At 45.8% G+C, this 12,272-nt stretch overlaps 1 protein-coding gene across 1 annotated transcript in view; it reads left to right on the forward strand.

The window, feature by feature from the left end:
- LOC135814089 (phosphatidylinositol 3,4,5-trisphosphate-dependent Rac exchanger 2 protein-like) overlaps positions 1-12,272 on the forward strand; it is a 29,021-nt gene that overhangs the window by 1,589 nt on the left and 15,160 nt on the right. The window contains exons 3-19 of the mRNA XM_065327152.1: positions 856-963; positions 1,575-1,676; positions 2,053-2,214; positions 2,886-3,028; positions 3,962-3,990; positions 4,390-4,476; positions 4,735-4,884; positions 5,093-5,234; positions 5,743-5,843; positions 6,423-6,529; positions 6,742-6,791; positions 8,054-8,202; positions 8,520-8,734; positions 9,201-9,337; positions 11,175-11,263; positions 11,718-11,767; positions 11,943-12,211. Of these exons, the coding sequence (XP_065183224.1) occupies positions 856-963; positions 1,575-1,676; positions 2,053-2,214; positions 2,886-3,028; positions 3,962-3,990; positions 4,390-4,476; positions 4,735-4,884; positions 5,093-5,234; positions 5,743-5,843; positions 6,423-6,529; positions 6,742-6,791; positions 8,054-8,202; positions 8,520-8,734; positions 9,201-9,337; positions 11,175-11,263; positions 11,718-11,767; positions 11,943-12,211 (2,090 nt within the window). The remainder of the gene's footprint in view (positions 1-855; positions 964-1,574; positions 1,677-2,052; positions 2,215-2,885; positions 3,029-3,961; positions 3,991-4,389; positions 4,477-4,734; positions 4,885-5,092; positions 5,235-5,742; positions 5,844-6,422; positions 6,530-6,741; positions 6,792-8,053; positions 8,203-8,519; positions 8,735-9,200; positions 9,338-11,174; positions 11,264-11,717; positions 11,768-11,942; positions 12,212-12,272) is intronic.

Here is a 12,272-nt window from a genome sequence, read left to right on the forward strand (position 1 = left end):
GCATGTACACTGCATATGCTGCTGTGGGGATTGCAATGTGGAAGCCCTGTTCTATCCATGACCTGACACATTCTATTGCTATGTGTTTCTATAGAGGCTATGTGATTTTTCACAAGTTTAAGGGTGTTGAAAACGGGGAAGAGTTTGAACAAAAGTTGACTGCCACCTCAGTACTTGAACCAGGAACCATCGCTTATGGCCAGTGATGCTCCATTGCCGTAAAGTACGGTTGATCCCCCCCCCCCCCCCCACACACACACGCTGTGTCGCTTCTACGGGTGAACCGACTAAGTCAATACGTCGACTGGCCAGTCGAGAAGGTTGAGTCGATAGAAGGAAAACCCTGATCAACACGCTCACATGTTACAAAATACATGTATAACTGCCCAGGCATACATGTAGTTCATGCACTTGTCCTGCGAGTTCAGGCCATGCACTTTGAAGTACCCTTGGCACATGAATTCATGTCGCTTTTACACACAGCCAAGTATAAGAACAGTACAAAACGCATTCAGCGTGGGTGCGTTTTGAACGTTGAAAGCTACAACGTGCTCGTATTGTGCTTCATCGAAACCTACAATGTGCTTCTGTTTGCTTGTGCATGGGTGTGTGACCATGCATGTGTATGTATGTATGTATGTATGTATGCGTAAATATGCTGTGCTTGTGTTCATGTGTGAGGGCAATGTCAGTCGATATCCAGTCGATAGTCCGTCCATAGGATTATATATCTAGTTGAACAGGAATTTGGGTCAATCGTTTCACTAAGCCTCGATTGAGTGTCTAGTAGGTAATTCATTGCATGCATTAATAGATGGTGTTTTCTGCCCTGTCCCTCTATTGGTGCTCTGACAGACAACGGCACTCAAGGAGAACTACACGATTTATGGAAGTACTCACGAGAAAGCTCAAGCCATGATTGTTGAACTCATTCGTCGGGAACCGTTCAAGAGCTATTTTACGGTACGGCACTTGGCGTTTTTTCCTTCACTTTCACTTTTTTTTAAACTTGCATGTGTTGCCTTTGACAGAGGTCTCGTATGCATCCAATGGTCAGCATACTTGCCCTACTCGATTAGCACAAATACGATGTCATGTACAGTGAAACCTGTCGAAGTCGACTGCTCAATGGACCTTCGAAAATGCAGTGCATGGGTGTGTGCTGTACAGGTGGTGTCCTTACGCAGGGTCATTTGACTGGAAATAACATGACTTGGTCCTAGTTGTAGTGGTCCTCTGGGACAGGTTGTCGCCCTTTATCAGAGTGGTTACCTTGGTAGGTTTTCCGGAACTTCTCGATTCACTTGTCACTTGTAGTACCGTTTCCAGGACTTTTCATTAGCTCTCCTACTTTCCACACGAGCACCTTTGTGCTGACACATTTCTCATATTCTTTCACGGCTCTCCAATGCGTCACGCTGTATCTTGTGCATACCTTGCTTGTTTGCCTTTACTTGTTCACCCTGAGGAGGTACCATGCCCGAACGTTTGGCAACGGAGAAAAGAATTGTTCACTGCCAAGGGATCATTTGGTATGAGTGGTGAGACTGAGTGATGTGTTCTTTCCATTTCAGAATATTCTATCAGATCGTGGACAGATGGCCAGTGATGCAAACATACAGAGCTACCTGCTATGTCCTGTGCAACGAATCTGCAAATACCCTCTTCTTTTCAGAGTAAGTGATGTGGATGTTTAGATACTATAATGTGTGCCTACACTCTTGCAGACTTTTACTGCAGACCAGTGTTTGTGAAGTACAGAGAGTTTATTTAACGCTTAGCATGACGATTAAAAAGCTACTTTTTTGGACGGTTTCATAGCGCATGATCTGTTCGTTTGTCTGCGTGTATGCGTGTGAAAGCATGCGTGCAGTGCCACATCTCCATACAAAGGCACCCTATACTCTGCTTGGAGTAATCGCATGTTTGCAGTATCAACTTGATGCTGACTCTCACTTCTACACAAAACGTGTTGTAAATCTCATTGGAGCCCAAGTACCCGTGCCAGTACTGATACCCACTGCTACTCATTCTGCACTCTTTCTCTGCTAGGAACTGTGCAAGTACACCTGGAATCATCATCCAGATCAGGAATCAGCCAAGTCTGCATACCAGGCCATGCAGGTCGTCTGCTCTGTCATTAACGAGGCCAAGCGTCGTGCTGAGAAGCTGGAAGCCGTTCATGACTGGCAGCAGGGTATTGACAACTTTGAGGTAATACACACTGCAGCACATAGGCAAGGTCTAGGCCAAGGCGTGCCTTGTTTTGTTGATCGCTATTCCACTCTTTCTTCTCAATTTTAATCCTTGGCTCTCCATCCGAGTTTATCCCACTCTTCTTTTTCTTCATGTATGCTTATCATTGTACATGCAGTCTTCCCCTTTTAATGCAGCACTTATAAGCCAGCATCCTCGATACACCAGCACGATTTTCACATCACCCTTGCTATTCCAGTAGTAGTTCCATCACACAAATGGTGCCGGGTTTAAGAGGCACCGCCGTATGTATTGCCCGTGGATTTGCCGGCTTTACCTTTTGTCTGTGTTTGGTTTCTGAACAGCTTTGCTGTGTGTGTGTGTGTGTGTGTTGTTTGTTTGTTGTTTGTAAACTTTATTTAGAGTGGGAAGTCCAAAACAGGCCCTAGCCTAATAACAATGGTCCCACTAGTGAGGGAATGCTGTATATCTGTGCATAAGTATCAGTGAGTGTGTGTGTGTGTGTGTGTGTGTATATGTGTGTGTGTGTGTGCTTGTGTGTGTGTGTGTGTGTGTGTGCTTGTGTGTGCTTGTGTGTGTGTGTGATTGTGTGTGCTTGCGTGTGCTTGTGTCTGTGTCTGTATCTGTGTGTCTGTCTGTGTCTGTGTGTATCATGGTTCTGTCCTCAGGGAGCTAATCTAGTTGATACCTGTAACGAGATGGTATTGAAGGGTTCCTTGCTCAAGATCTCCTCTGGCAACTGTCAAGAACGATGGTTCTTTCTCTTTGACGGTGTGCTGGTCTATTGCAAGAAGACTGGAGAGAAAGCAAGGTATGCCCTCATTTGCCCTGGCACTAGTATAAAGCCGGTTTTGGATCAGGTACATGTCCTGCCCCGAAAATAGGGGTATTGTTGATAATGCCCCATTGTCTATTTTGGGGGTTCTCTGTGATCCATGGGGTATGATTGTATCTGCCCTAAACCATGTGGAATCCACGTTTTAGTTTTTATTCTATTTTCTTCATTGAGATGTCTATGCAAGAATCCATAAACAAGAGTATGCAACTGTGGTTATGGGTCCGTGCGCGGCATGCTGTCTTCATTACGTAACTTACCTCCTTCACGCTGTGAACGCCTGCACTCAAACCCACGATTTCACTTAGGCTGTGTTTACATGAGAAATTTCAACCCGGGTCGAGTTCAGCCCGGGTTGAAAGTCTGTACGATAGACAAAAGAGGTGAGCGTTTACATGAAGACAGTTGACCCGGGTCAAATACTGATATGCCGCCAAAAGTTCACTTCTAGAATCCTGTATGGTCACGTGAATCCGTTCGCGCGAAATTTGCATCTGCAGTGCTGTTCAAACCTGGCGCGAGATACGCACAGAAGTACGTTTGTACGATTTTCTTGACCCGGGTTGATTTCAACCCTCCCCTTGGGGGGAGGGTTGAAATCAACCCGGGGCGAAATTTCAACCCGGGTCAGGCGCAATGCGTCATGTAAACGCGCCATTCATTTTGTGCACATGGCGGGTTGAAATCTGACCCGGGTCGAACTCAACCCGGGTTGAAACGCCTCATGTAAACACGGCCTTACCAGCACATCCGTTTTTGCTCGATTCGTTCGAGTACCCACACGACCTCTAAATTTGGCGTGTGAACTCCAGTTCAGAGGGAGGGGGGCATATATTTTGTAAGATTTCCTTCTTGGAAGTCCACTGTTCAACCTTCTGTTACTCATCTGTTTCGCTGCATTTTGTGCAGGGCGCCGCGGAGAAAACAAGGTGGACCTGGTGAGTATGAGCAGAAGTCTCTTTAGGTCTGTGATAGCAATGGGTATCAGGATTTCCCTTTTGAAGATTTCAGAGAATACTTCAAGTTATTTGGAATGTACATGTGCTGTCTTTAGGGACCTGGGGATCCATTCATCTTGGGGATACTTTGTTCACCGCCGCCACCAACACCACCACCGAACGGTCGTAGACATTGGGAGATAGCATTAGTTTGTGAAGATGTGCCACAAATGCCTGCTAATGTAGAACTATCCTCCGAATGTCATGTCGTCTCTTCTGCATGTCTAAAAAATTTCATCTGAGCATAACTATGCTCTCGGATCTGCGTATTATTCCGTGCAAGACATTCTGGCATGCATTGCGGTTTTTCATGCTTGGTGTGTATTTGCGTCTTACCAGGGCAAACTGCGCAATCCCTTGGCTTTGCGTTCAAGGGTCGCATTCCGCTTGAGACTATGGAAGTGCAGAACCTGGAAGATGGCACATGTAAGTTGTTCATTCATATGCTCATTATGTGTATGAAGGAGTTCTTTGAGAATCAGGGAGATTGACACAACATGTACTGTGCATTGATGTATACTTAGATCAGGGTGTAATCAATGTGGTAAGGTTGTCATATGCACGTGGTTCCGATGGCATTGCAGCAGGAGAGCTTCACGAGCATGTGGCTAATTTTCCTGGGCCACAGCATAAACAGTGTTGGACTAGCGTGAGCATGTGTTTGCTTCGTTCTTCTTGATGCAGCTGATCAGCTAACATGTGGCAGTAAGGTGACGAATGCATGGCGTCTGCAGAACGTAGCCAAGAAGAAGTGGTTTGTCTGCATGGCCAGTAGCGAGAAAGAGAAGCAAACATGGATGGAGACCCTGCTGGCGGAGCGCGAGAAACGGAGGAGTAAGTCGTTACCAGTGTAGGATTTGTTATAATACTATTTCAGTCCCCCATTTTTATGAGCCCGAGAACATTGTACGTGCATGTACATGTATGCATGGAACTGTGTTTCTGTGACAGAAGAATCGGCCTTTGAGCCATACAGACTGCAAGTTTCAACACCCTTCTCTAACCCTCCTTTCCTACATGTATGCGTTCGTAATGTATACAGTGGTGGCGCTAAACCAGATGCAAGAAACCTATCTGCTGCTCTCGGCTAAGGCACGTAACTACTACAAGATCATGCAGGAGAATAGAGTGTTGAAAGACCGCAAGGTGAAGAAAGCCGTGCATCACCAGTCGTTCCTGGGCAGGTTAGTATCCCGTTGCTACTGTTCAACGGTGTTGCTGGTTGTTTACTGCAGAGTGCAGTAGCCACGTATGATATACAGTCAAACCTGGCTGTTGACTGCAGTAGCCGTGTGTGAGATACAGTCAAACCTCTTTAGGACGAAAACCAAAAGAGTTCTTCTTATTCATATGTTACACGTGGTGAATACCCATTGATGTATCCAATAGAGTTATGAATACTAGTTCTTCTAAAGCGAAAGTTTGTCTTATCAGTGTTTCTCTTAACGAGGTTTCACTGTACATGTAAACGCAGAGGTCAAACCTAGCTAGAGACCACCTCGTTTCAGCAACCGCCTGGAAAACCTGCGCTGAAAAGACCGCACTCTGTGTTCCCATGGGTCTTTGCAGAAACCAGGTTTCATACATAGAAGGTAGTAGCCAGCGTACGAGTACTTGCAGGTATTTACAAGTAACGGATCTGAGGCAATGTTACTAACGTTAGTCACATCTTCTTTTCTCCCTGTTGTACAGTGAATTGATTCACATGATCATGGATAGCGGTGAGTCGTCCGCCATCAACCAAGCCAGCGACCTCGCATTGGAGTTCCTGGCACATACCATCATTGAGAAAGGTGAGTGTGGCACTTGCCTACTGCAATGTATCCACAGGTGGAACATTGGGTATGCTGCTGCACTTTATTTCTGCAAGAATACCGCCGCCTTCTTCCAGATTGAGAAACAGAGGGTACCAGGTTCAAGTCCGCTTGGAAGCAGAAGGATTTTTCTAGCCATGCTGCGGCCTACAGTTAATTGGGAACTCGTGGCCTGGCATGATGGAAGCATGGATGCAGCGAATGGGATTTTCAGTCTTTGACCACTTTGTGGTGGGTCTGATCTACTCACCTCCCACCGCTTTAGGAGCTGCATCTGTGCCTTGATCCATAGAGGGTGGTGGTGTTCCTACGGATGCGGAAAACTGGGCCTCCAGCAGAGCCTCAAGCGAACTGTGAATAGATAGATAGATAGATAGATAGATAGATAGATAGATAGATAGATAGATAGATAGATAGATAGATAGATAGATAGATAGATAGATAGATAGATAGATAGATAGATAGATAGATAGATAGTAATTGCGGAGGAGTGTCTAGGTGATATCGTGATACAGATCCAGGCATGTCTTCAAACTCTGTACCGGTCTGTCTCTGCAGTGGAGAAGAAGCCTAATGATCCAGACAAGCCAGAAACGTTTGAGAACAAGGAACTCTACATCTTCAAGGACAAGAAATCGTCACAGCAGGAACACGGTGAATTCAAGGTGAGTTCCATGCCGTGAGAACGGCTTTGAGAACAGCGTTAATGTGCTGCACGAACTAACATTGCTCGCTCCACTTATCGGTGCACTACACTACCGATCTAGTATTTCTGTAGTCCGTTGCAATTCTTTCTTTGTGCAGTGTAGCCATAATGTGCGAGTCTCGTTTCATTGTACTGTTTTGGGGGACCTTGTTTTCTTGTCCTTGTTATCAGGCTGTTCATCTCTACTCGCGTATTCACCTCCTCTACAATCCCATCGTACGGTAAGTACTGCAAGCATGCCATGTTGACAGGTGTGTTCCGTGCGAGGGTTGTCTAGCCATATACCGTACTCTCCGGAGTATAAGCTGCACCCGGATTTGTCTGTCTCAAAATACAGATATCGCGTTTACCACCGCTCATTTGACCATCGTAGTGTAAGCCGCGCCGACTTTTTATAGGGTGAATTACTGGCGTTTGAAGTGCGGCTCATACTCCGGAAAAGACGGTGCCTGTGAACGTCAGTGGCGTATATGAGCACAGTCTACAATGATTGTCACAAATATAGTGCTGGAGCGTAGTGCACTGCACTTTGGATGCGCTGTTCAGGTTCACAATCATGTCAGCTGAGCACTGTGTTCTAGATGTCAATTATAGCCTGGAGTGGTCCATATTTCGGTCGAGAGAGTGTGGCGGGTGGGGGGGGGGGGGGGTGTTATACTCCAGGAAGTGCAGTGTATATGTATTACATACCCCCCCCCCCCCCACAGTAGGCTGAACCCAGTGTGCGTACGGTGCTCATAGATGCATGCCTGTGCTGTGCACTGCAACTACAGTCCATTTCAAAACTATAGACGCGTAAGGTTTTTGAAATATTTCGAATTTGGCTGGAACTTTTTGAGAATAGTTTTCGGAATATTGCTCAGGTCCGCTCCACAATTACTCTCATATAGTTTCTAAACGAGTGGATAACAGACGCCCAATTTGGAAAAAATTATGCACAAAATGATCCCAGATTGTATGTGGTATAGATGCTGGCATAACGGTTTTTGCCTAGGTACGCGTCTATAGTTTTGAAATGGACTGTAACGTTACTTACTGTAGTCATGTGTTAAAGCCATCCATAGGCTCACGGAAGCCATCCATAGGCTCACGGAAGCCATCCATAGGCTCACGGAAGCCATCCATAGGCTCACGAAAGCCATCCATAGGCTCACGAAAGCCATCCATAGGCTCACGAAAGCCATCCATAGGCTCACGAAAGCCATCCATAGGCTCACGAAAGCCATCCATAGGCTCACGAAAGCCGTTGTTTCGCCTTGCCTTGTATTCAAACCAGGCTTATATTCTAGCCACAGTTGTCAGTACACCTGCAGCACAATCTCAAAGGCATGCTTACTGGTCTGTGTCATTGTAAAATCCTGCTTCTCCTTGTATACCCGGCTGTACTGTGCAGTAGTTTTAAAATGTACCATCACATGATTGGTGTTTCCTGCGACATGGACATATGGAAGACAATTCTTTGCCGTGTGTATTGTTGCAACAGAGACAACAAAGCGCTGCTGTCATCAATCAAGTCCTGTTTCAGCGGCAAGGATCTAATCGACTTTCTCATTGCTCATGGTGATTTCTCGGCCAGAGGCGAGGCTCAGCAGTTTGGACAACATCTTTTCTCTATGGGCTTCCTTCAGCATGGTTAGTGTCGTTAGCGTCATGGGACTACCCTGATACGTGGTTGAACATATGTTGGGTTTTGTGTGTGTGTGTTTTTTAAGAAGTGAAGTTCGCGCGTCCGTGTTACCACTGGCTATACCGGCTGTGTTGAGAAACACAAACTTAGAAGTTTCAGGTAGCTAGTGCTTTTAAAATAAGCTGTATATGTTTGCTTTCTAAACGATTGCTCTGTAAAATTAATGAGACAAATGTTTAATTCACCTGATTAAATTGCACCAAGGTCAACGGCAGCAAAGTATACAGATTCTCCTGTTTGTGCTTTTGTTTCGCATCTTCAGTTGATGACAAGCACCATTTCAAAGACGCTGAGCTGATGTATCGCTTTCTCTTCGACAATGAGAAGGACACCAACAAGAAGAAGCAGGAGTTTTTCTGCTCCGATTCCAACTGCAGTCGCACTGTCTACATGAGTGGCGGCAAAGACATTGGCATTACGCTGGAGGCCGACGATATCACCACTATCTCTGCGGTTACTCCCGGCAGTGAGGCTGCTGTAAGTAGTATCCAGTGCAATGTGTTGTGTACTGTAGTACAGCTATGGTCGGTGGCCATTGCCTTTTTACTTGTTGCCAACAGTAATCCAGCCAGTGATGCTGCGAGCACATTGACACAGGGTACATGTGCTGTAAGGGTATATTCGCATGTGGGGCAGCGTGCAGTACTAACACCATCCTGTACTATGTCACTGTGCATGTGCTATTGTTAGGCTATGCAAGTGTGGTGTCTTGCAGCCTGGGCAGCACACAATTGCCAAATGGCACGTGGACTACGGGTGTCTATGCCCAGCACATTCGAAAACATGACGTTCTGTCTTGCACTATCAAACTTCTGGATACCTCATGCACATGCTGCACGCTGTGGACAGTGCATGTACAACTGCAGGGTCTCTATTCATGTGCCATCTTCGTATCCTCTACATAATGCTTGTATTTCGCCGTGTGGGTTTGTGCTTTGTACAGGAGCAAGGCGTGGACGCTGGCATGGTCATCCAGAGAATCAACTACTTGCAGGCCAGTAAAATGTCTCATGACGGCCTCATGGAGATTCTACACACTCCTGGCATCATCTCTTTATGTGTCTCCTGCAAGGAATCTGTGTAAGCACATATATATCCTGGAGGAACGATTGTGATGGCAATGATCGTGTGCGCTAGCTGTTCAATTGTTCATGTACTGCGGAAGCAAGCTGTGATTTGACATTGGGTTTCCTTCCCTAGCTTTGTTATTGTAGGCCATTACAAACATCTGGTGCCAACACCGAAATGCCGCGACGTATATTCATGTAGCATCCTGGACAGTTACAGGAACTGTATTGCTTGTAATAGTTACTTTGAGGCCCCCGTAGCTACTGTCAAGAGAGTAATGTATACGAGAGACGCCGAACTGCAAACTTTGAACATCGCAAACTCGCTCCATGTGATGCAAGTACAGTCTGTATCGGCTATAGCGTTCCCCTTTTTTGATTTCCGTGATTTTATCACTTAACAGGGTGCGTAGCACCCTTGAAAACCCTGAAAGTTTTTCTTCCCCCGGGAATTCCCTGAAATCCCCTCAAATGTTGTATTTTATAGAAAATGTTCCTTGAATCCCCTGAAATTTGTTTTCCAGATCACGCGATCTGGTAGACCTCCGTACTCAGCGACTGACTGTACATGATATGCATAGATCTACGAGTGCCAGTCCGTTCACCTGTACTGGTCATTTGAGTCGACGGCCTCAGCGGCCAGTGCAGCTCGCGTAGATCTTTACGGTATTTTTACATTTAAGCCTTGATCGCCATGTACGCTCGACTATCGACTGTGGTACAACGGTTCCTGACTGTAGCAAAACTGGAATCCGCCACTGCAACTGCTTTTCCGTTTTATTTGTGTGGGCAGGCGTGTGTTTACCGCCATATTGCCAGGTGTGTCTTTACCACCATATTTATCAACCATAAGTACAGCTGCAGTGGTGTCTTCAACTTCATTGTTTTGGCCTTCAACAAGACAAAGTGTCTTCAGTTTTTTTCGGAATGCCAAAGAAGCTTTACAGAGTTGTACTTGTTCTCCATGCTGAAAGGCAAGTGTGTTTTCAACGATCGCTGGTTGTCTTTGGACCCATACAAAGACTGGCTAGTTCACTAAGAACTTAGTGATGGAGAAGCATGATGGTGACGGTGGCTCTACTACTTGTAGTATTGATGATCAAATCTTCAATTGTTGACATTCTGAATCAGTGAACCTCTGCGTGGCTACGGATTAGGTGTCTAGCGACTGTATGACATCTGTGAATACCCTTGAAATGCCCCTGGAAATCCCCTGACATTTTGTGTATATATTGTGCTACGAACCCTGTCACTATAACCGATGCATCACTATATGCGATACGATCGATTTTTTTTCTTTTTTCGATCGACACATGAAAGGCAAGGAAATACTAGTCTTCCAGCACGGCGTTTTGACAAATGAGCTTGCTGCATAGTTGACAGTGCCCGCACTTCCATAAAAAAATTCTGTTCATATGGGAGAGGGGGCAGGTATGCATGTTTTGATTCTTGTTATGCATGTTTTGATTCTTTGTTGCCATCATAATATCCGATATATCATTACATCCGATAATATTGGTTATAGTGATATCTTTACTGGATAAAATACGTTTTGCTTTTGATATTTCGTACCAATATCACTGTAGCCGATATAATATTCTAATATCCGGTCACTCTATAGCCGATACAGACTGTACACGCATTGAATCGTGAAGTATTCAATCGTAACATGTGACCCCTTTTAAAGTACATGTAAACTGAAATGCATACCTGCCCCCTCTCGGCCTCTCCCATATGTACATCATTTCCAACGTCTGTGCTTGTGTGGCCTCCACTGTGCACTGTATTTACTCATGGTACCTATCATAGCTGCTAACTGTTTTGGCTACGTGCCTGTTACTTGGCTGCAGGGTACTGAGGCTGGTACCGGATGAAAAGAATGGTTTTGGCTTCAAGATTGTTGGCTCGTCGCCGGCTACTGTCAGCGAGGTATCACCAGGTAGGAACACTTGTGCCGTTCACTTCACATAACCTACTGCAGTGCCTATGATTCATACCATGTGCAAGTGCCACTTCCCGTCTAGTTGATAAGCTATTCGACTGTATAGGTACGGTCCACGTATGTATTCCATGTGATACTCTCTGACTGATACTGAGCAAGGTATGTGCCTGCTTCTGTGCAATCTGTGCCAGTGCTATGGCTAGGCTGCTAGGGTGGTAATTGGTACAGTCAGACCTCTCATAACCGCACACATCCATTTTCCTATAAAAATCCGGATATGAGAGGGAACCGGATAATCCAACACATATACTGTATGTATGCATGACATATGCTGCAAATCGGTAACCAACGATTTTCTACCGGATGGCAAGGGATCCGGATAAATGAGGACCGGATAAGCGAGGTCTGACTGTATGTATTTCCTTGTTTCCTGTTTGCACTGACTTTGTAGATTCGTCTGCATCGAGGAATGGCCTGTTCCAAAGAATGGCGGTTGCATCGGTGAGTCAGAGATATGGATGTATATTTGCATGTCTACCGTTACTAGTAACAGTTTTAGTTTTTAGTTTTAACTTAACCTATAATATCTTCTTCACATGAATGCTAAGATCGCTTACTCGTTGTTTCTTTCCCACGTGTCCCCCATTGTGCACACATGCTGTTTTGGTGTATATAGGTGGGTGGCCAAGACGTGACACAGGCAACGCATACCTCCGTCCATGATTTGGTTCGGGCAGCAAGTAAGCAGGTTCCAGCCGGCACTCGTCGTCCCAGTGCGCCCGCTGCTAATGATGATGAGTTGATGGACACCGAAGATCTAAACTTCTCCGAGAAGACCGGTGGATTGCAGAAGAGCACGTCTGTCCAGTCGTTTGTCAACATGTCGGCCGTCATGGACTCCGTTACCGTGCTGGAAACGCCAAGCGATCTATGCTCGGATGCTATGTAAGCCTACATGTGCATGTGTGAGCACGCATGTGTGTGTGGTGTGTGTGTGTGTGCATGC

Source organism: Sycon ciliatum, chromosome 4, assembly GCF_964019385.1.
Source record: "Sycon ciliatum chromosome 4, ocSycCili1.1, whole genome shotgun sequence".
In the NCBI taxonomy this organism is placed as follows: domain Eukaryota; kingdom Metazoa; phylum Porifera; class Calcarea; order Leucosolenida; family Sycettidae; genus Sycon; species Sycon ciliatum.